Consider the following 23143-nt stretch of genomic DNA (forward strand, 5'->3'; position numbering starts at 1 on the left):
AGGTCAGCCTCACAACTGTGTGTGTCCTCAGGCCACCCGAAAGTCATGTCCGAGTGAGCAAGGTCATCACAAGGATAAAAACTTTTTCCAGAAAGTTCTTTTTTGACCAGAGCTTGAAAGTGAATCATGGAGACACGTTTCTACTGTAGAAATGTTATGTCCCTTTTTTCCTTAAGAAAATCTTTTTCTTTGAGGTGTTCTTTCATTTTCTTTTCTCTTTCTCCGCTTATGTGCTCCTTTGATCCTTGTACAAGTTATAAAGTTACTCCCTTCACAGGTTGGAAGTCGGGTTTTTTTTGGCTAGTGAAATCCTGGCTTTTGCTAGAATGTTCCTGCCAGGGTTCCTGCACCAGACTCTCTGAGTCCTGCAGGGAGCTGGGAACGGAATCTGAAACATGAGACACAGCACCGTCAGGTTGTAGTGATCAGACCTACTTAGCCATGTGATCTCAACTTGGGTAGGAGAAGTGCCAATTAGGTCTGGAAAAAGTAGATCATTAGTTACAGAGCAAACAAGTTTAGTAACCGGGTATCAGAGCCAGGGCAGTGTTGGAAAGCACATGACCTGGGGAGGGAGCTAATGTCATTGCAGTTTGCCCCAATGGAAAAATCTTTCTGCCCTCCAACTTAAATGACACTGAATAGTACTTCCTTTCTGAATTTTTATTTCCCCTTTTCCTTAAAGGGGGGCATCCAAGGGAAGGTCTCTTTCCTCCTGGGCCCCCCGGCTCGCCCTCCTGGGATGTTTCGAGTTTGTTTTGCAGTGTCGTAGTTGTAGATGTCGAGCCGTTGGTCTGTTTGAAACAGATAACGACTTTAGTTTCTTCCCAATGAGAACTGCCAAGTTTAGTGGGTTATAACTGTGTACCCAATAATTCGCAGGTGCTGTAAGAAGTTAAAAAAGAAAGTCGGAAAATTGAAGAAATAAATGATTTTCTTTCCCACAATAGAAAATTACACCCTTTGCCTTAAGGGAAACTTACAGGAATGGATTTGATAAATTATGGAAGAGGATCACGCACATGAAGGAGAAAATGAGTTGAGCAAAGGCAGTTAAGATGTCTAGTCTTATTAATCTTGAACCCACTTTGAACTGACGGTAAACATTATTGACAATGTCTGAACATGGGTAAGTAGCTCTGGTCTCTGGTTACGTTTTCCAATCTCCAGCCCATTCTTCCTCTGCCCCCTAGTGGACACAGCGCTGAACAGAACATGTAACAGAAGGAGCTCGCTAGAAAAAAAAGCAAAGAGGCACAGAAAGAAATGATAAGCCCTTCTATCTGTCTAGGGACCTCCAGATTCTTTATCTCTTATCTTCACGGTAATCCTATAAGATAAATAATAATATTCTCATTTATATTTTCATTAAACATCAAGCTAATAATTCCAAAATATAGAACTAATATATAGATCAACCTACTCCACAGGGAAGATATATTTCCGCAGGGAAGTGTCCATACCCAACCACTCAGTTTACCCCAAGGATCCAGGATGTCTTGTAGCTCTTTATTTTCTGTATTTGTATTATAAAAGCAGTAGCTTTGTTTGTTTGTTTTTCATTTCCCAAACATGAAAGTACATTACATAACTTAACGACCCGCCTCGTAGGTCCCGCAGTCCCTCCGAGCTTCCCCGCGCTGCTCCGGGTTCCCCAGGGGCTCCAGACCCGCTGGCTCCGCTCTTGTGTTTTCTGCCCCCATCCACCCCGTCCTGAGCACCGTCCCTACTTCTTCACAACCCCAGTGGCACGTCCTGTTAGTTCTAGCTCTCTGGGACCCTGACTAATACAGGTAGGCAGGTCACGAAAGCTGGTCCAGTTAGAGTAAGTCCCAGGCGTTTTGCTGGAGACGGAGTGCTGGGGCATAGCTGCTCTCTTTCTCTGAAGGGTGGAATTCCGACGGGAGACTTGGAAGAGCCGCCAGGTGCAGGCTCTGGGCCGGAATCCTTAGATCTCGTGCAGCCACGGTCACTTACTTCCTGTGGGGCTGCTCCTTAGTTTCCCCATATGCGAAGTGGGATTCTGGCGCCTACCACAGAGGGTTATTGAGAGGGTTAAATGGTTTCATTATACTAAACACTTGGAACGATGCCTGGATCATAGTAAATGCTCAGTAAATCCAGGCAATGATGATGATGATGGTGATGATGGCAGGACCCAGGCTGAGGAAAAAGCTGAGGTACAAGAAGAGCAAGAAAATGGATTCAGAGCCCTGATGGCTTCTCCAACCTCTAGATCCAACTGAGCTTGACAGCCATCCTACCACTGGACTTTTCAGTGACACAAGCTCATAAATTCCATTATCATTTAAACCTACTTGGGTTGAGATTTTATTTCCATCCAGAGTGCTGAACCTCTTCTTGTCTTAACAGAAAGACGAAGCACAAGCACAAAAGGTTTGACTGTAACCCCTTTCCTGGGAAATGGAGCTATATTTCCACACTCTTACGGGTGACAACTTTCAGTGATTCCAGGAACCCTATTTCTATGCATCAGTGGGGAACTACCTTCAAATCCTCACAGGTGATTTACTCTTCTGTGGCAATTGCCCAAATGATTCCTGGATGGGGTGAACAGGTATTTCACTGAAGAGGAATCAGGAAGGACATATAAACAAGGAAAAGATGATCAACTTAAGGGAAATGCAAATCAAAAACACAATAGGATACCATTTCAACTTGCTCGTCAGGGAAAAATATTTAAGTCTTGAAAATTCTAAGTATTGACAAGTATGTGGAGCCAAGAGGACTTTTATATACTGCTGATAGGGCTATAAAGTCTACAGTCTATAAAACGATGTGTAAAACTTGGCATTGTCATATAAAGCTGAAAATGTCTTTATCCCATGAGGCAATAATAGTACTACTGAGTCTATCCTTGTCTCTTAGATATGTGCCCTGCAAGACACTTACAGGAATGTTTAGCATGGCATTGTTGGTAACAGCAAAATGACTGAAAGCAACTGATGTTTCCATACACGGGAGAATGGATTAATAAAATGTGGTGTATTTACTTAATGCATTCCAAAGAGTGAAAATGAATGAATGACAGCTACATGCATCAATGTGGATAAAACCTAAAAATCATGGCTTTGAGTAAGAAATAGCACTTCCAAAATGCATACCAAATATCATTTATATAAAGTTTTAAAACATACAATAATTAATACATCATTTAGGGCTATATCAAGGTAGAAAAACATGGGAATGAGAAACACAAAATCAGAAGAGTGGTTATCCGTGGAAGGAATGACCGTTATTACTTTCCTAACCCAGTGGTGAGCACACAGGTGCTTTTTATCTTTACGTTATATATGTTATATTCTTTAGTACGCATGAAGTATAATAATTTTTATTGTGGTAAACCGTACATGACATAAAGTTCAGCATTTTAACCATTTTTAACTGTACAACTTAGTGTACAGTTACTTAGTAATTCACACTGCTGTGTAACCATCCACCATTAACCACCTAGAACTTTTTCATCATCCCAAACTGTGCTTTTGGCTGTCACATCCAAGAAATCATTGCCAAGTCCAGTGTCGTGAAGCTTTTGCCCTATGTTTTCTTCTAAGAGTTTTAGCTCTTGCAATTAGGTCTTTGATCCATTTTAAGTTCATTTTTATTTATGGTGTGATAAAGGTCCAACATCATTCTTTTGCAGGATAGTACATTTTTAAACACAAAGCAAAGAATCAGAGACTATTAAAAGGGGCCCTCTCCATTTACGAATGAAGAAACTGGGGTAGAAATAAAATAATAAGCCAAGCGCACACCACTGCTTCAGGGCAGCAGCGGGGTAAAAGTCAAGGCCTATTTCCAATGCATTACACTAGACAACTGCGCAGGCGCCTAAGCACCCAGCGCGCCCCGCCCTGGGTTTGGATCCGCCCCTCGCGGGAGAGCGCCCTCCGACTTTCCGGCACTGGCTCCTCCCCTTCCTCGCCCCCTGGGGCGGGCCCTGGCGGCTCAGGAGTGCGGAAAACGTGCGCGGCGGACGTGGGGTGAGGGAAAACCCGGGAAATCTTTGGCGTCTCGTGGACCCGTCAGGAACTGCTTGTAAGGCGTAAACTCCAGCTCCGCTTTCGCGCTGTGCCAGGCCGGGTTTTCTCTCGCGCTCTAGGACGGGGAGGAGCCCTGGCCCTGTAGGAAGCAAGCTCGGGGGGGGGCGTGCCCGCGTGCTCGGCCCGGATTGGCCGCTGGGAGCAGCGCGGGATTTGGCGGGAGCTTCGGGAGCTGCGTTGGCGCAGTGAGCGGTGGGCTGAGATGGCCCCGCCGCGGCGAGTGCGGCGCTCGGGGTAAGTGTTGCGGACTCTCGGAGCGCCGGGCCGGGGGTGCCGCTTTATCTTCCTTCTCCGCCAGGCTTCGGACTCTCGGAGCTGTTCGTGCTCCCTGGCTCTGCAACTGTGCAACTTGTCCTAGTGACTAACCTCTCAGGGCCTTGGTTCCCCCGTCGGTAAAATGGGAATAATAATATTCCCACCTTGGAAGGATTACGGTGACGTTTAAAGGAGTCAGTTTAAAACCGTGGCCGGCGGGGAGGGGAGAACGTTGGCTAGTGTCAGCATTACTTTGTGTGGGTGAGTGTAGCCTAAAGTAGACTCCATATATTTTGAAACAAACTATCCAACAAATAATGAGTGCCTACTACTTGCCAGACATTACGTTCTAGTGACGCTTACACTCTGGCTGGTAGTCAGTATTCTTATTTTCAAGACCCTGCTTGTTTTTGTAACACAAACCACAGACTGTAAAGCTGAACTAAATCTCCCGCCGCGGGGGCCCAAGCTGCCGCTTGTTATTCTTAAAGAGGGCCTCCAGCCGGGATGGGTCAAGCATTTTTTTTTTTTTTAATCAAAAAGGGCATGCATTTTAAAATAGGTTTCAAAACTGCTCTCTGAAATGTTATTCTTCATGGACTCATGGGCACGTGTCTCGCTGGCGGTGTCTGGAGTGCATCCAAGGCCCTGCGTGGTCCTGGCTGGAGGGGCCTCTTCGCCCCTCCACGGAGCGTGCTTCGCGCTCCGGCTGGTACTCAAGGCCGTAGGAGTTACACCTGGGCCGTGGGAAGGCGGTCTGGAGAAGGTGCATTTGTAGATGCGGGTGAGGGTGCACGCAGCCAAACAGCGTAGGGGACAGGCTGGAACAGGACGAAGCCGGGCGGTTGGGTAAAGCGAGACTAGGCTCCCGTGGCCAGTGGGGAGGAGGATTGGGAAAGAATAAGGGGCCTGAAACTCAGCCGACAAGAGTGAACTTTATCTGATGGGCCAGTGGGGTTTTTTCTCTCTCCCTCCCTCCCTCCTCCCCCCACACACGTATACACGTACATATAACATTTTTGCCGTTGAGACTCCTGAAATCTGTTTATCCCTTCCCCTAAAACGCGCTCATGCGCATACACCAAAATTTTTACGTATGTTATCACCGAGGTCTCCATCTTTTGGGAGCCTCACCTTGCTCCTAGCCTAAGGTGAGGAGGAAACTTGACCACTTTTTTGAGCACAGACAAGGCTAGAAAGGGTGGAAAGAGTGGGTTAAGAAGTTATGTGATCTGGTTTCTCGTCCTATCACTTGGCTGTGTGACCACTGATGTCACTTAACCTTTCTGAACCCCAGAATCACAAAGGCCGTAAAACTAGTATCTGCTCTACCTTCTTTTTTTGGGTCTGAGAATCAAATAGAGCAGTGGTTTTCAAATGCGGTTCCACCGGGAACTTGTTGGACATGCAGACTCTCAGCGGCCACCCCAGGTTTCCTGAATTAGCAGCTCTGGAGTTGGGGCCAAGCAGTCTTGTTTTAACCAGCCCTCCAGGTGATTCTGATACCTGAGGATTGGGAACCACTGCTCTAACAGTTCTCCAACTTTTTTTTTTTTTTTTGCTGTAATTCACAGTAATGATGTTTTACATCACAGTGGGTACACGAACGTGCACGTACGCACACACATAATAAAACTGAAGGTTTAAGAAATCTTATGTTTTATATTCTCATGTATTTATTTTTTTTAAATGCTGGGGGAAAACCTTAAAGGACATGATGGGGCAGTTGATGAAACCTGGATATGGACTGTAGATTAGATAATGGTGTCTGTTAAATTTCCTGATTCGGAAGTTGTCCTGTGACTACACAGGGTAACGCCCTCTTAGGAAAGACACACTGCAGTGTCCCCAGTTTACCATACACAGACACACAGGAAGCAGGTGAGACAAAATGTAAACAGTTGGTGAAGCAGGTAAAGGGTATACAGAAGGTTCTTAGAGTATTCTCAACTTTTCTCTAAGTTTGAAATTATATCAAATAAAGAAATACTTGTTCCACAAAGAAATACTCGTTCAGACACTAAATGGACTTTGCTGCCCGCTAACGGGTGTCTGCAGGGCACTTTTGAAAGTCAGGGCCTGTGCGTGGTGGTGTAGGGCATCCCCCCAGCCCTGGCACCACGCCTGGACCACACAGGATACTCAAAGCATAGTCCCTGGCCGGATTATTTCCTGCCTCTCACGTTTCCACTTTTTCTTCTGGTCACTGTTGTCATATCTTGTTTACTTTAAGCTCCGTTGAAGGTACGCAACTTTATCCTTTTATCCTAATGCCCACTGGGGGGAGCCTGAAGGGCGGAAAGAGGGCAGCTCTGGGTTTGAACTGATGCAGATGTTAACGCAGGCTTCCCTCCTTCCTGGCCGCGTGTGGCTTTGGGCAAATGCACATCTGGAACATGGGATTCACTTCTACCTTGAGGACTGTTTCAGAGCTAAATGAGAAAATGTGTGTAAGAGAGCCAGGCACGGATGGAACGGGGGTCCAGCGCTTGAGAAAGAGAGGTCTTGCTCTCTCTTGCTCATTTCTGCAGAACGCCCGTCGTTGCTGTTGATTGCGACTTCAGGGACAAGGATGACAGCAGGGTTAGGAGTTTTCTGTGTCCCTGAGGACAGAGCTATGCTATTTATACGTAGGTGTTATGAGTTGACCTATAAAAAACTTAATTCAATGTGTGAGATATGGGTTCTGCTTTCTAAAAGGATTTTGCCATTACCTGAATTTCATCATGTGCACATTGTTAGTGCAACTAACAAGGAATGTAATTTGGAAAGAACATGCTTGGATGAGGTGTAATTCTGGTGTTTCCCCCAGTTATTTTTAAGTATTTCCTTACTGTTGTGTGTGTTTTTGCTGTTTCCTAGTCCGAGATATTCAAAGAACACTGTAGGAAGAACACAGTCTGCGAAAGATGTAAGTTATCTTTTTTATATTTTAATATAATTTTCTCGTAATTGACAATACAAAATAACGTTTTACAGGAGACTCAGAGTTTCGTAGACTTGGTGAGCTCAGTGTTTTCTTGTGAAAAAGCGCATTCCTTTTCCTCCTGCTCTTCCCAGTATAATGGAGAAAATGGCCATTGTTAAAGTTTTGAATCTTTTTAAAGGGCCTAGGCTGGTTTCATTTTCATTTGGATAATCGACATCGTTGAACAATCGTACAACGTTCTGTATTTTGCTTTTGTCAGAGCCATTTCTCCATGTTGTTATAGTTTTCCACAGTTTATGATTTCATAATATTCCATTTAGTTTCGCATTTCACATGGTACTTTTACTTCAGGGTGGAGTCTTAGAAGTAAACGTCTGTGAAAGGCAGGTGCGTTTGTTTAACCCTCTGGCTAGCTCACTTCAGAGTATTTTCCAGCGGCTTGTCCAATTGGCCTTGGAAATTCACATGAACCACCTCTGATAGTGCCTGCTTGGGGGTGCCCGGGCGTCGGGAGTTCTCCCTGCTCTGTGCCCTGCCCCCGGTTCTCTCTTTTGCGGGGTCTCTCCCCTCTGCCCCCGTAACCCCCTCCCCATTTGGAGGGGGCCCTTTTCCTCTCTGGAAGGGCTTCTTCAGCTTTCCGGCCCTCTTCCCTCCTCGGGAAGGCAGCTGCCTTACCCAGGCCCATTTGCTTGGGGAGGATGGAGGGTGTCAGCTCCTCTTGGGCGTTCGTTCTACCCACACACACTCCGTGAATAATTTTTCCCTGAGCGTCTGTGAGTGGTAGTTTTTGTTTTGTCTCTCAGTTTTATTCCATCTCCTGTGTATCTTCCAGAATTTATTCATATTTTCCTGTCTGTTAATGGCAGCCCTCCACATTTTCCAGAGCTACTGTGGACGTTTTTCTTGTTTTCTGTATGTTGTCTTTCATTGGGATTTGAGGAGCAGTCTTCCTGGGGCTTATTAGTATATTGCACTGCAAACCCTCTCTCTGTCCTGCAATCAGGAGTTTTTAACCTCTGTGTTTAGGAACTTCCATGGGCATGTTTCTGGGGAGAGGGCCCACTCTGGCTCAGGAGTTGGCAGGCTGTAGCCTGTGGGCTGGATCTAGCCTGCCTGCTGGTTTTGTAAAGCCCTGCGAGCTAAGGGTGGTTTTTATATTTTTAAATGACTGAAGTAAAATCAAAAGACGACTGTCTCATGCCGGGTGAAAATATGAAAGTCAAATTTCAGTATCCATACACAAAGCTTGATTGCAGCCCAGCCGTGCTTCTTCTTTCTGCGTTGCCGCTGTCTGCTTTCACACTGCGACGGCTGCGCTGCCTAGTGGCACCAGAGTCCCCACGGCCCGCAAAGTCTAATATACTGGTGACCCTTGAACTGGGAGGGTCCACTTCTACCCGGATTATTTTCAATAGTAGGTTCTACACTATCTGCAGTTGAAACCGCAGACGTGGAACCCTGGATCGGGAGGGCCGACTGCGAAGTCACACGGGGGTTTTCGGCTGCGTGGAGGGTGGGCGCCGCTGAGCCCTGCGTTGTCCAGTGGTCAGCTGTGTTTACCCCCTGGTCCTTCATAGAAAAGCTTCCCAACCCCTGCCTTAGATGATCAGAAGAGCCTCTGCACCCCAGGAGTGTGAAGGCTCACTTCTCAGGCAGCGGTGATAGGATCCTTGCCACGTAAATCAGCTTTGTAATGTTCTTTTTGGGAGGGCCAGTTCAATGACTTTGAACTTTATTCACTTTTAGGAAGCTGGCCAAAAGCACAAGCCTACCGATATATTTGATTTTCCTGATAATTCTGGGATCTCAAGCATCGGCAGGCTGGGTGAAAATGAGAAAGATGAAGAACCATATGAAACCTTTGGTTAGTATTTTATTTTATTTTTAAAAAATTTTTTAAATTTATTTGTTTATTTTTGGCTGCATTGGGTCTTGTTGCTGCACGTGGGCTTCCGCTAGTTGTGGCGAGTGGGGACTACTCTTTGTTGTGGTGCTTGGGCTTCTCATTGTGGTGGCTTATCTTGTTGCAGAGCACGGGCTCTAGGCGCGCGGGCTTCAGTAGTTGTGGCACGCAGGCTCAGTAGTGGCTCGCGGGCTCTAGAGCGCAGGCTCAGTAGTTGTGGCGCACGGGCTTAGTTGCTCCATGGCATGTGGGATCTTCCCGGACCAGGGCTTGAACCCGTGTCCCCTGCATTGGCAGGCGGATTCTTAACCACTGCGCCACCAGGGAAGCCCAGTATTTTATTTTATTTTATTTTTATTTTTTTTTGAAATCTTGTGTGTTACATCTATTTTTTTTTTTAACTTTGGGTTTATTTATTTATTTATTTATGGCTGAGTTGGGTCTTCGCTTCTGTGCGAGGGCTTTCTCTAGCTGCGGCAAGTGGGAGCCACTCTTCTTCGTGGTGCGCGGGCCTCTCATTATCGCGGCCTCTCTTGTTGCGGAGCACAGGCTCCAGACGCGCAGGCTCAGTAATTGTGGCTCATGGGCCTAGTTGCTCCGCAGCATATGGGATCTTCCCAGACTAGGGCTCAAACCCGTGTCCCCTGCATTGGCAGGCAGATTCTCAACCACTGCGCCACCAGCGAAGCCCTTGGTTAGTATTTTAAATCTTTATCCTAAAATCTTTAAAGTGGTTCAAGCAGCAGCGTTTAGGCTAGTTACTAATAAAAATATAGAAATGCTTTCAAATACAAAAGCAAGGTTGTCTGCACATGAATACAATGTTCTGGGGAGTATTTGATAATTTGAATTAATTTTTCTCACTTCCAGGTACGTTGGAACTAAGAACTCTGTAAGTGTTGTCCAAGTGGAGCTCTCCTAGTAGCATTTGTCAACAGGCCAGCCACATTAGGACAGCTGTTGTAGACCTTTGTAACAAGAGGAATATAAAATGTATTCTCACTTCACACCTCCAGTAGTCGTTCGGTAAGGGGCTTTAATTTAGGAAGGAGCGGAGGGATAATACTTCCTTTTCTTAAACACACTGAGGCAGAGGATGCTTCAGGAGAGCTTCACCTGTGTTCCTGGGAGTGTTAGGAAGACAGGACTGGTACCTGGCTGACCAGGGGGATGTGAGTTGTCCAGATGGGACAGCTGCTGTCAGTGTGTCACTGGCCACTCTAGAGGCCAGAAATGATACAGAATGTGCCGTGTGCGCCCATATCTAGAACAGCAGTAATCAGACATTTTTTGCCAGAATAAGTTTTAAGGGAATTTTGAAAACATATAACATCTCACATATTTTTAATTTGGCATCTAATATTTCTAGTCTAATTTTTGTTAATAAAAGAAAATATTGTACATTTTATAAGATGAAAAGTAATCCTTACCAGAATACCCCTTTTATTATGACTTGATAAAAATGTTTTAACTACTCATCTAAAAATCATAATTTAAAAAATTGAGGTGTAATTCACTTGCCATAAAATTCACCCTTTTAAAGTGTACAATTCAATTCACTTTTAGTATAGTCACAAAATTGTACAACCATCACCATTTTCTATTCCAGAACGTTTTAATCACCCCAGAAGGAAACTGCGTGCCCAGGAGTAATCACTCCCTATTCTTCTTCTCAGCCCTTGGCAACTGTAAATCTACTTCCTGTCTCTATGGATCTGCCTATCCTGGACATTTCATTTCAGTAGAATCATACACTGTGTATGTGGTCATTTGTGACTTGCTTCTTTCATTTAGTATAGTATTTGCAAGGTTCATCTACGTGATAGTATCAGTACTTCATTTCTAAAAATTTTTATAGCTCAATAATCCATTGTGTGGATAGACCTCATTTTTTTATCCTTTCATCAGTTGATGTACACTTGCATTGTTTCCACTTTGTGGCCATCATGAGTTATCCTGCTGTGAACATTCATGCACCAGTTTTTTGTATGGACATGTGTTTTCATTTCCCTTGGGAATGTAGTCGTCCCTCAGTATCCAGGTGGGGTTGGTTCCAGGACCCCCCTTGGATACCATAGTCCGAGGATGCTAAAGTTCCTTATATAAAATGGCATAGTGGGGACTTCCCTGGCGGTCCAGTGGTTAAGACTCCACACTTCTGATGCAGGAGGTGTGGGTTTAATCCCTGGTCAGGGAACTAAGATCCCACATGGTGCGTGGTGTGGCCAGGAAAAAAAAACAAAAAACCAACAAACAATGGCATAGTGTTTGCATATAACCTATACACATTCTCCTGTTCGCTATCAATCATCTCTGGGTTACTTGTAAAACCTAATACAATAGAAATGCTATGTAAGTAGTTGCCTGTGTGCAGCAAATTCAAGTTTTGCTTTTTGGAACTCTGGAATTTTTTTTTCCCCAAATATTTTCAATCCATGGTTGGTTGAATCTGTGGATGCAGAACCCATGGCTATGGAGGGCCAACTGTACACCTCAGTCATGTGATTCTGCTTCAGCGTTTTGAGGAAATGTTTACATGGCAGCTGTACCACTTTGCATTCCCACCAGCTATGTATGAGGGTTCCAGTTTCTCCACATCTTCATCAACTCTTGTTATTATCTGACTTTTTGATTCTAGCCATCCTACTGGGTATAAAATGGTATCTCATTGTGTTTGTGTGGTAAAATATACATAACATAAAATGAACCATTTTAGTCATTTTGAAGTGTCTGCTTCTGTGGCGTTAAGTGTGCACATTGTTGTGCAGAGATCACCCCATCCATCCCCAGGGCTTTGTCCTGTCTCCTGAATGAAGCTCTCTGCCCATTAGCCGACGGCACCTCGCTCCCCTCTCCCTCTTCTAGCTTCCTGTTTCTATGAATTTGACCACTCATGTGAGAGGAATCGTACAATATTTGTACTATTGTATCCTTTTTCTCATGTAGCATTATGTCTTTAAAGTTCATCCGTGTTGTAGCATGTATCAGAACTTCTTTTTTAACAGTGTGGTGTATACATTTTACGTATAGACCACATTTTGTTTATCCAGTCACCTGTCAGTGGACACTTGGGTTGCTTCTACCTTTTGACTATTTTGAATAATGCAGCTCTGAACATAGGTGTACAGGTATCTGTCCCAGTCCTGCTTTCCCTTCTTTTGTGTATATGCCCAGAAGTGGAATTGCTGGATCATATGATAAATCTGGGTTTAAACTTTTTGAGGAATTGCAGTTGCACCATTAGCAATGCACAAGGATTCCAGTTTCTCCACATCCTCACCATTACTTGTTCTCTGTTTTTTTCGATAATAGCTATTCACATGGATGTGCGGTCGTATCTCAATGTGGTTTTGAGTTGGATTCCCCTAATGACTAGTGTTGAGCATCTTTTCAGTGCGTTTATCGGCCATCTGTATGCAGGCACACCTTGGAGATATTGCAGGTTCGGTTCCAGACCACTGCCATGAAGCAAATATTGCAGTAGAGTGAGTCACGAATTCTTTGGTTTCCAGTGCGTATAAAAGTTATGTTTGCACTACACTGTAATCTATTAAGTGTGCAATAGCATTATATGTAGCAAAACAATATACGTTCCTTAATTAAAAAGTACTTTATTGCTAATCATCATCTGACAGTGCAGGGTTGCCACAAGCCTTCAATTTGTAAAAAATGCAGTGTCTGCAAAGCACAATAAAGCAAAATGCAGTAAAACGAGGTACGCCTGTATCTTCTTCGAAGAAGTGTCTGTTCACATCCTTTACTTGGGTTGAAATCAGGTTATTTATCTTTTTATTGTTGAGTAGTAAGAGTACAGCTTGTGTGACTGGTTCCATATGGAGATTCAAAATTGGTCTAGTTTTCTTTTCTTTCCTTGTTATTCCCAGTAGTGAAGTAAATAAACCCCTTTGCCTCGTTGAGGCCAATACAAAGTATATTACTAACTTTAAAATTGTGCAGTTGCTATGTTCATTATATAAGCAGCTGAAACGTTTAAATCTGAGAACATTTAAATGTGTGCAGCGCGCTAAAGCCTGAGCGTGAAGAGGTGGGTGCTGGGTCTCACCAGGCGCGCCTGCAGCCGTTCGCCCCGCGCTGCTGGCCTCCTCCCTCCCCCGCCACAAGCCCAGGCCGGGGCGCCGAGGCCTCGCCTGTGACCCCCTTCCCTCCCCCGCCACAAGCCCAGGCCCAGCGCCAAGGCCTCGCCTGTGAGGCCCCTTCCTCAGCAGGTGGGAGCATCCTCCCACCAAGGCCACGTGGTCTCCTCCTTTATCTCCGTGTCTCCAGTATCTTCATTATCCCATTATCTCCTTTATCTTCATTCCAGTTAACCTTTTTTTTTATTTTAATTTTTTTTTTAGTTTTGGCTGTGTTGGGTCTTGTTGCTCTGCGCAGACTTTCTCTAGTTGGAGCTACTCTTCGTTGCGGTGCGCGGGCTTCTCATTGCAGTGGCTTCTCTTCTTGCGGAGCACGGGCTCTAGGCGCGCGGGCTTCAGTAGCTGTGGCTCTCGGGCTCTAGAGCGCAGGCTCAGTAGCTGTGGCGCACGGGCTTAGTTGTTCCGCGGCATGTGGGATCTTCCCGGACCAGGGCTCAAACCCGTGTCCCCTGCATTGGCAGGCGGATTCTCAACCACTGCGCCACCAGGGAAGTCCCCATTCCAGTTAACTTTTTATGCTTAGCTCAAGGCTCTAGAGTAAAGGAGAGAGGAGGGGAAGTGCGGAAGGACTGGGGTCCCTCCCCAAAGGGCCAGTCGTCCACAGATGTCGAGCACCCACCCTGCGCCAGGCACTCCGTGGGGTAATGGAGCTGCAGGAGTGGGGCCAGCGCTCCAGACCTCTGAGTTTATTGTTCTTGCTGTGTCTCCCGGGTAGATGTGTGATGTTCCATCAGGTGAGGAAGGAATGTCAGACCTCCTGTTTATCTTTTAGCTCATTTAAACGTTTCCATATAACATATAAGGACAGTAAGGTTATAGCTTAACTATCCACGTATTTATTGGTGAAATGGTTTACGTTTTTTCTTGTTGAGGTGTGAGATCATAAGTAGCATATGTAATTGGTTTTTTTTTTAATAAATTTATGTATTTATTTATTATTTTTGGCTGTGTTGGGTCTTCGTTGCTGTGCGAGGGCTTTCTCTAGTTGTGGTAAGCGGGGGCCACTCTTCATCGCGGTGCGCGGGCCTCTCACTATCGCGGCCTCTCTTGTGGCGGAGCACAGGCTCCAGACGCGCAGGCTCAGTAATTGTGGTTCACGGGCCCAGCTGCTCCGCGGTATGTGGGATCTTCCCAGACCAGGGCTCGAACCCGTGTCCCCTGCATTGGCAGGCGGATTCTCAACCACTGCGCCACCAGGGAAGCCCTATGTAATTGGTTTTGATTTTGTTAGCCATTTAAACACAGGTTGCTTTATACTCCAATTTAAAGGAACAAACTTGAATACTGCTCAGACAGCCAGACTTCTGAATGCCCTTTTTAAAAACATCTTTTGTAGACCCTCCTTTACACAGCACTGCTATATATGCTGATGAGGAAGAATTCTCCAAGCACTGCGGGTCATCTCTCCCCTCAACTCCTCAAGGAAAAGAAGCAAAAAGAAGGTATGGGTGGATCTCAAGCAACTGTTTACTCATGGTTAATGGGATTTCTGAGATGTTCTTTAAGATAGAAGCTTATAAAACCAAAACTTTTTAAAGATCTTTTGAGCCAACTTACGTTTTCCCTCAAGAAGACTGGGACTTGAAAAGGCAGTTTTTCAGTAATTGACATTACTTATAATAACTATAACTGACACCTGATTATCCTAGAAAACATACCAGTGAAGGTGGTTTAGCTTTGAGGTAAAACAAAGAAGGAGGGGAAAGGTTTTAGGAGCATAGAATTTTAGATGATTTTGAGAGGTCCCTTTAATTTACAAATATGCTTAATTGTCACAAAAGATAATGTTTTCTAGTTCAGGGTGGGAATAGGGAAGAGAAGCTGATAATCCCAAAGGAAACGCAGTCTGTTTTTCAGAATAGCATCTCATAAATCTGAGTTTTCAGATTTATGTGGAGGCCTGAGTCAGGAAAATCTGTAAAAATGACACCACAGAGGCAACTCGAGAGCACATATAATGAAGAACTCTTCAGTAGCTGTAGTACTAACTAAAAATTATTAGCTAGAGCAAATCCTTGACTTAAGGACCTCTGTTAGGTAATAGGTCAGTTCTAGTTACTGACTATATTTTGAAAGTAACAAAACTGTATTTTTAAAACAAATATCCCACTTGGACAGAAATCTAAATGAGGACATCTTTCTGAGGTTCTCTGCACTGGGGAAACCTTATGGTACTTGGTTATTTGGGAGACTCCAATTTTTCTATGAGATGTTATTGGAAATTGGTAACAAAAGCCAAATATTTGGAAAACCGCACAGTTTGTTTTAAATGGTGGTGAATGTAATTTTTCAAGAAGAATTTTTGAATAGGTGACACATTCACATGGTTTAAAAATGTAAAAAGGTTAATAATAGTCTTTATGTCCTCTCCACCATCACCCAGCTCCTGCATCCACTTCTTCCTTCTCCCCCACTATTAATTTCCTATATGTCTTTTCACAGTTCCTTTGTGCACATCAAAGTAAGAATACCGAGTTTTAACCTTTTCGAAAAGGCAGGATACCTTGCTGCCTGGCTTCTTCCGCTCTCTGTAGCTTGGAGATCTTTCCGTATCAGAGCGTATGCAGCTTCCTTGTGCTTCCGTTCACAGTCGCAGGCTTTCCATGGTTCGGATCTTCCATAGTTTATTTCCCCAGTCCTGGATCGACAGGCAGTTGGGTTGTTTCCAGTCTTCTGCTGTCACCAGCAGTGCTGTAGTCAGTCAGTAACCTGGCACATATGCCGTTTCACACACGTGCCTGTATTTTTCACATATGTGCCTATATTTCTGTGGGATGTATTCATAAGGGAAATCCTCAGTCAAGTGAAATATGTTAGCAATTTGCATAGTTACTGCCACGTTCCCACCAGCGTGGTATCAGACTTGGAGTTTCGCCAGTGTGATATGCTGTCTCAGTCTAGTTCTAGTTTGTATTTTTCTCATGACTGAGTTAAATAGCATCTCTTATATGTTTTACAAGTCCTTGAATTTCTTTTTGCACACTCTTTATATCCTTTTTCCAGTTTTCTAGTGTTGGTCATTTTCTTCTTGACATCTGTGACTTCATGTAAACATGAGTGAAATTAATCCTGTTTGTCCTGGACAGCTCCTGGCTTTCTGTCGTGTAAGTGGATTGAGATTGTGCCATTGAGTAGGATAGGGCTACCTAGGAGATTGAGTACTGCTGTCATCGTGAGGCGATCATGAACTTGGTGTGGAGATGTCAGGGAGACTGCTGTGTACTTGGGTCTGGCGCTCCCAGGAGGGGCTGAGCTGGAGTTCAGACTGCAGTGGTTTGGTACAGGAGGTGTAGGCCCAGGTGAGCACTCCCAGGGAGAGACGGTGGGCTGAGAGGAGGCGGGGACCTGGGACCACCCTGCAAGAAAACCTGGCATCTGTCCACGTGGAGGAGAAGGAGCTTGCAAAGCAGAGAGAAGACCAGTGGCCAGAGGGGGAAGAAGGAAGCCAGGAGAGGGTTTGTTCTCGGGAGAGGCGGGGGGAGTGAGTAAGTGTGTGTCCTCGGGAGGATCAAACGCCAGTCAGGGAAAGGCTGAACACATGGGTTGGTTTAACAGGGTGGGTGTCCTTGGTAATCTTGGTTTTGGTGGTGTGATACATCCAGACAAAAAACTTTATTTGGGTAAGTTAGACCGGGCTTATATATGGATACAGAAGGAAGTCTGGGAAGAAGGGATGCACGGGGAGGGGCGCGGGTGGGGAGAGAGGGAAGGAGAGGGAGCGCGCATCAGCATTTCCCAGGACTCATGGCGGCATCAGCAGCCAGGCCCCGGGCCTGTCCAGGGCTGTCGAGTTGTTTGTTCCCAGATCTCCTCTCCTCTTTCTGTGTCGGCAAGTCTGCTTTCACCCTCTCCTCTCCACCCTCCCCCGTATTCCTCTCGTGGCTTTAACGACCCATAAGCGCTGACCCCAGCTCTCCCTCTTGCCCAGCCTCTCCCGAGGCCCGGCTGTCCTGCACCTCGGCCACGTTTCCCTAGGTGCCCATCGGCACCTCGGGTTCAGCAAAGCCGAAACCAAGCTCCATCATTCCTCCCTCGTCTGGTGTCAACAAGCTCCTTTGGTGTTCTCTAGCTTGATGGTCCTGCTGTCACCCAGTCACCCCACAAAGCTGTCTGGGAACTGTTCCTGGTACCTTCTGTTCTCTGACCGGTCTCCTTTGTTCTGGCCTGTGACTCCCTTGAGAATCTGCTTTTCTTCTCTCCATACACCCTCCGCCTCCCTGTGGGTACGGCTCAGGCACCTGCCGCTGGTCCCTTTGTCTGTGTGATCACCACCACCCACCCCACTTCCAGTGCGTGTGTCTAGCATGGAGGCCTTGGCCCCCTCACCCCCAACCTGTAGGCGTAGTGTGGGGGCCCCTGTGTCTGTCTGGCTCCTCGGGTAAGTAGACCCTGAGGCAGAGTGAGAACTGAAGGGATTTATTAGCCACATCAGGGAAGGTTACAGGTGGAAGAATCCGGATTGAGCAGAGATGGCCTCAGGCCGCAGCGCAGCTCTCACAGCTCTGGCCGCCCCGAGGTGGTGGGCAGCTCTGAGGGGAAGGCCGGGCAGCAGTGGCCGCCACGCGAGGGTCGCCCTGGCACGGCGGCCAAGCACAGGCTGGTCTGAGCAGGACGCCTCTGGCCGCCTCGGTGCCTCCCCTGTCCTAGCCTCTGGCTTCTTCCGTAGTGTTAGCTTCTCTTTAGCAAGACACTCGCTCTGTACTCTGATTCCCGTACGTCGAACGGGCCAGGCTGTTTTACACCCCTGTGCTTTTATGTTTACTTTTCCTTCTTCCTTAAATCCCCTTCCCTTTGTTTCTTTGCCTGGAAAAGTGTTTTCAGAAGTCATCTCAAGTCTCATAACCATGATGTGTTTCCTGATTCCCCAGCCATTCATCCACATCCTCTGCACTCACTGTCTTCGGCCTTCCTGCTAGTCAGTGAACCCATTAAAGGAAGGCTCCTCATTTTTCAAGTAATTTTATTCCTTGTACTTGCATTTTGAGGTTGGTGTTAAATAAATGTTTGTTGTATTGAATTGAATGAAAAAAATGAAAGAACTCTCATCAGAAATTGAGGGTTATTTTTTCCTTTTCAAAGGATGAAAGAAGGTATTCCCTTTTCTATCCCCTGAGCATGGGCCTAGTGTCTGTGGATTAGTACAGATGATGGCCCGTACACCTGGGAGTGGTGACGGGGAGGAAAGAGCGGTTCTCAGACAGGACCATGAGGTACTGCAGTTATGGGACACTTACTTGCCTGCCAGCACTAAACTGATGTGGCCTGGGTGTGGGAAGGTGTGGAGATGATCAGTAAATCTGGGAAGGTGGCAGGCCCACCCGTGACAGGTGGGAAATCTCCTTATAAATCAAGCTTGTTTTTGTGTTGGAGGAGCAGCTTTTAGAAGACGTATGTCAATAAAAATGAAATGTGTGCAAGATATTGATGGTTTGTTCTTTGGTACAGTTCGGACACTTCTGACGTTGAAGCAAGTGAAAATGAGTCTGTAAAAATTAGTGCAAAAAAGGTATGTAGGCGTGTTCTCCTATCTTAAATTATAAGATATTTCATATCCATTTAGGTTGGATGCAAATAGAGAAAATGTTCTGTAGCAACATTTTTCATAAAGAGTATATAATGTTTTAGAAGATTTTTTAATAAAAAAATGAAATATTTTTTTTTTCTGAAGTGTTTTTCATTACAGAGATCTCAAATCTCTGTGTACCTTGTCAGTTTTCATAGCGTTCATGTAATGTGTTTAGATGGTGGTTTACAAAGGCAGAGCGATTTGTTGGGAGTGTCTGCTTGGAGCCCTTTAGTCGAGGTTTCTCGTCCTATCTGCTAATTGTGTTGCCATCTTCTATTATGTTCAGTCTTGAAGTTTAGAGATAAGAAATGTGGACTTTATGGTTATCTAATACAACAGGAATGATAAGCATCTGTACTTTCAAAACAGTAATGCTGTTTTCTTGACATAGCCAGGAAGAAAACTCAAGCCCATTAGTGATGAATCTGAAAGCACTGAAGAAAGTGATGTAAGAAGAAAAGTTAAACCAGCAGACAACATAAGTACACAACGTGAAGCTGTTTCAGCTACAGCATCTTCAGAACCTTCAGAGAAACCAGCTGAATCAGTCACGCTTAAAAAGGTGGGACCCCTTGGTGCCAAGCCCTCTGTTGAAAAAGAGACCCTGGAAACAGAAAGTCAACTGGTAGGAGAGTGTCTGCTATCCCCTTGGAGAGGAAAAAAAGTTGATAGAAAATGTCTAGGAGGAAAACAAAGCATTTTCTTTTTTTCCTTCACTTCTTTTAAAAGATACGTTTTATACTTTTCTTATTATAAAAATAAGTTTATTTTAGAAAATTTGGAAGGTATGGAAAGGCAGATAAAATCACCTGTAATTCCATCACCCCAAAAATAAAATAACCACCACATTTTTTGGTCTATACTCTTCAATTCTTTATTGAGCTTTTCTCACCCTAAGTGGAACCATATCCTTGTCATTAAGTATTCTACATACCATTTTAATAAATGCATGACATTTCATTCATGAATGTGCCGTAGTTTAATCTCTTACTGATGAGCAATTGTAATTTTTAAAATGTAAGTGCTTTGATGATTTTCTTTTCTAGCTAAATCTTTGTGCACATCCTTGATCATTTCCTTAGAAGAAATTGCTGTGATAAGATTTCTGCGTCATATGTATTCTATTTTAAGATTCTTGACATATCAATATATAATATCTTTTAATCAAGCTTTTAATATGTCATAATATGCCGGCACCTTCATTTTGGCCCATTGAAATGGATTTCAGGCTTCTGAACTCCAGCACTGTGGGAGAAGAAATTTCTGTTGTTTAAAGCCACGAAGCTGTGGTCGTTTATTATACCAGCACAGGAAATGAAATATCACCCAGTGACTTTTCCTTTTTAGTAGCATGCTTTTGGGTTCTAGAATTTCTTTTTTTTTCCCATAGTTTCTATTTCTTGGCTGAGATTCCCAATCTGCATAATCATTAAGACCATCATTTCCTTCTTTGGACATATTTATGACAGCTGCTTTAAGGTCTTTGTTTTCTAAGTCAGGTAGAGTCAGCCCTCTGTATCTGCAGTTTCCACATCCATAGATTCAACCAACCGCTGATAGGAAATATTTCACAAAAAATTCCATAAAGTTCCAAAAAAGCAAAAGTTGAATTTGCCAGGCACCAGCAACTATTTTCATAGTATTTACATCATATTAGGTATTATAAGTACTCTAGAGATGATTTAAAGTTTATAGGAGGATGTATATAGGTTCCATGCAGATACTACACCATTTTATAAAAGGGACTTTGAACATCAGCGGATTTGGGTATCCATGGGGGATCCGGGAACCATCTTCCTTGGATATTGAGGGATGACTGTATCTGGGCTGTCTCAGGGTCAGCTTCTTTTGAGTACTTTTTCTGTCTTGACTATAGGTTACATTTTTTGTATAACATTTTTAATCTAATACTTTTTAATTGTGTATTGCACATTGTTGATAGGTTGTTGAGATTTTGAGTTGTGATTTCTTCTGAATGCTGACTTTCATTCTAATAGGTATCTTAATTATTGGCTGATCATCTTGAACTTCTGTAGTGTGGTTTATCCTTCGTTAGGGTCAATCTGTGGAAAGCCTAAGGTGTCTTCCAAGCCTCTCTAACTCAGTGGGACTCAACCTCTGTAATAGTTTTCAGTAGCTGCATAACAAAATACCACAAATTTTGTGACTTCAAACAACATGCATTTATACCTCACAGTTTCTATAGGTCAGAAGTCCAGGCTCACCTTAGCTGGATTCCCTGCTCGGGGTCTCACAGGCTGGAGTCAAGGTGCCAGCCAGGACTGAAATCTCATCTGAGGCCCGGGGTCCCCGTCTAAGATCATGCAAGCTATCGGTAGAATTCTGATCCTTGCCGTTGTAGGCCTGAGGTTCTTGTTTTCTCTCTGGTTAAAGCGGGGTCACTCTCTGCCCTTAGGTCCTGGTCACATGGCCCTCTCACAGCATGGCAGCTGACATCTTCAGAGCTAGCCAGAGAATCTCTCCAGTCTGCTGCAGTGGCCTCTTATGAAACGTAACCTAATCAAGGGAGTGACCATCCCATCATATTCACAGGAGCCACCCACCCACACTCAAGGGGAGGGAATTGTCCAAGTCATTGGGGATCTTGCTTACCACACCCTCCCGTCTCTGTCTCCCTGGTGCATCTGGCCAGAGATTGGTTTTAGGCTTTGTTAGGGTGAGTCTAGGGTAGGCCTTACTCTAGAGCAGTGCTTCTCAACCCTCTTCCATTGTTGTCCTCCCTAAGAAGCCTTTTTAGACATTTTTCCTCCTAACCATCCCCCTGCAGTTAAATTTTAATATCATAAATACACTGTGTATCTGTGTATATACGAGGTACTTCGGAGGGTCACAAACCATTGTACTATATCTGGGAGTTTCTGGCCTGCCCCCTTGGGAACAGTTTCACCCTGTTTGAGATTGCACGCTCTAGGGTACCGTTCTTACCCCTAAGTTGTGGTCTCTCCCCTAGCTCAGCTGGATAGACAGCTGTTAACTAGTTGTTAATGAGGTCTCTGCATTTTCTCCATCTGATCTCCCCCAGAATTTCTTGTCCGTTATTACCTGTTAACGTTCTTAATGCCACGATAGCCACGTTCCAGTATGCTCTCTGTAGCCTCACGCGCATGTGGAGTAGGCGGTCAGGGGCTGTCGGGGACCTGCACCCAGACCTCTGCTCTTCTCCCTGAGCAGCTTACCGCAGGTCTCTGCCTCCCGCGGACGAGGGTTACCACTCTCTGCTGGGACTGGGCCTGCTGCGCTGCCGTCTCAGCTGTCCCCGGCATGCGGGAAGGCGGGCAGCCAGGGTCCACCTTCTGAGTCTCAGGCTTGTTTCGCCTGTTGTCCAGTGCCTGAATGAAGGTGCCACCCCTCTCCCCGCTTTACGGCTGTTTATGGCAAGAGAGCTAGTTCAGAAGCTGTTCCTTCCTCTTAGCGTGGGGCAGAAATTGAGCTGATTCCACACATTATTATCTTAAATAATAAAAGTTCAGTTTCCTCCAAGGCACCCACTGTTAAAAGCCAACTGAAAGTTTTAATTACTTTTTATCCTGCGACGGTTTAATTTTTTTCAGCATTTCCTTATATTAATTTAGATAATTTATATAATTATTAACTTAGAACAAAATGAGAATTGTAGCTAAAATATTGACAGTGTCTGATAATACTGTCTTAATTCTTGTCTGAAGAGAGACTCCTCTTAAATAAAAATCTTTGCTGTGTTTTTTTTTGTTTTTTTAAGAAAACTCAGAAAAAGAAGATGTTTCGTGGCAAAAGGAAGAAACCAAGAAGTGAAGCCACAGACTTGGGTATACAATAGTGTTTTATACATAGTCAATCATTCAAGAATTTCTTTTTTAAAAATATATTTCTTAATTTGATAAAGTAGTAAATTTAAGTATATAAAATTGTTACTTTAAAAAGTTAAAAATATGTGACTTTGGAGTAACTGATTTTCCCAACATCTATCATGAAAAATTTCAACATACAACAAAGGAGAAAGAATTTTACAATATATATTCATATACCCACTACCTAGATTTTACTGTCAAAATTTATTATACTTGCTTCAGCGCCTATTCATTAATCTATTTTAATTTTTCATAACAGTATATACTCTTTTCATACAACATAGTATGTACTCTTTTATAGAAGGCTTCTTTCACTCAGCACAACTTTGAGATTCATCCATGTTTTTTGCATCATTTTTTTTTAACATCTTTACATCATTTTTTATTGACACAGTTTATTGAAAAATGGGAGGAAAATAAAGCA

The 23143-nt window shown here is 44.4% G+C and overlaps 1 protein-coding gene across 4 annotated transcripts in view; it reads left to right on the forward strand.

Moving 5' to 3' along the window:
- Window positions 1-3974: 3974 nt before the first annotated feature.
- The window catches only part of CENPU (centromere protein U), a 34079-nt gene continuing 14910 nt past the window's right edge, over window positions 3975-23143 (forward strand). Inside the window, exons 1-7 of one of the 4 annotated variants that reach the window (XR_009006512.1) lie at window positions 3975-4298; window positions 7182-7230; window positions 8995-9112; window positions 14642-14747; window positions 18751-18811; window positions 19263-19496; window positions 22611-22677. Coding sequence is in view for 3 of the 4 variants with exons in the window: in XM_007177861.3 (XP_007177923.1) it covers window positions 4267-4298; window positions 7182-7230; window positions 8995-9112; window positions 14642-14747; window positions 18751-18811; window positions 19263-19496; window positions 22611-22677 (667 nt within the window). In the remaining variant the exon portion in view is untranslated. The remainder of the gene's footprint in view (window positions 4299-7181; window positions 7231-8994; window positions 9113-14641; window positions 14748-18750; window positions 18812-19262; window positions 19497-22610; window positions 22678-23143) is intronic. The other 3 variants (XM_007177861.3, XM_057537300.1, XM_028165374.2) reach the window with 3 other exon arrangements.

This window comes from Balaenoptera acutorostrata, chromosome 21, assembly GCF_949987535.1.
Source record: "Balaenoptera acutorostrata chromosome 21, mBalAcu1.1, whole genome shotgun sequence".
In the NCBI taxonomy this organism is placed as follows: Eukaryota; Metazoa; Chordata; class Mammalia; order Artiodactyla; family Balaenopteridae; genus Balaenoptera; species Balaenoptera acutorostrata.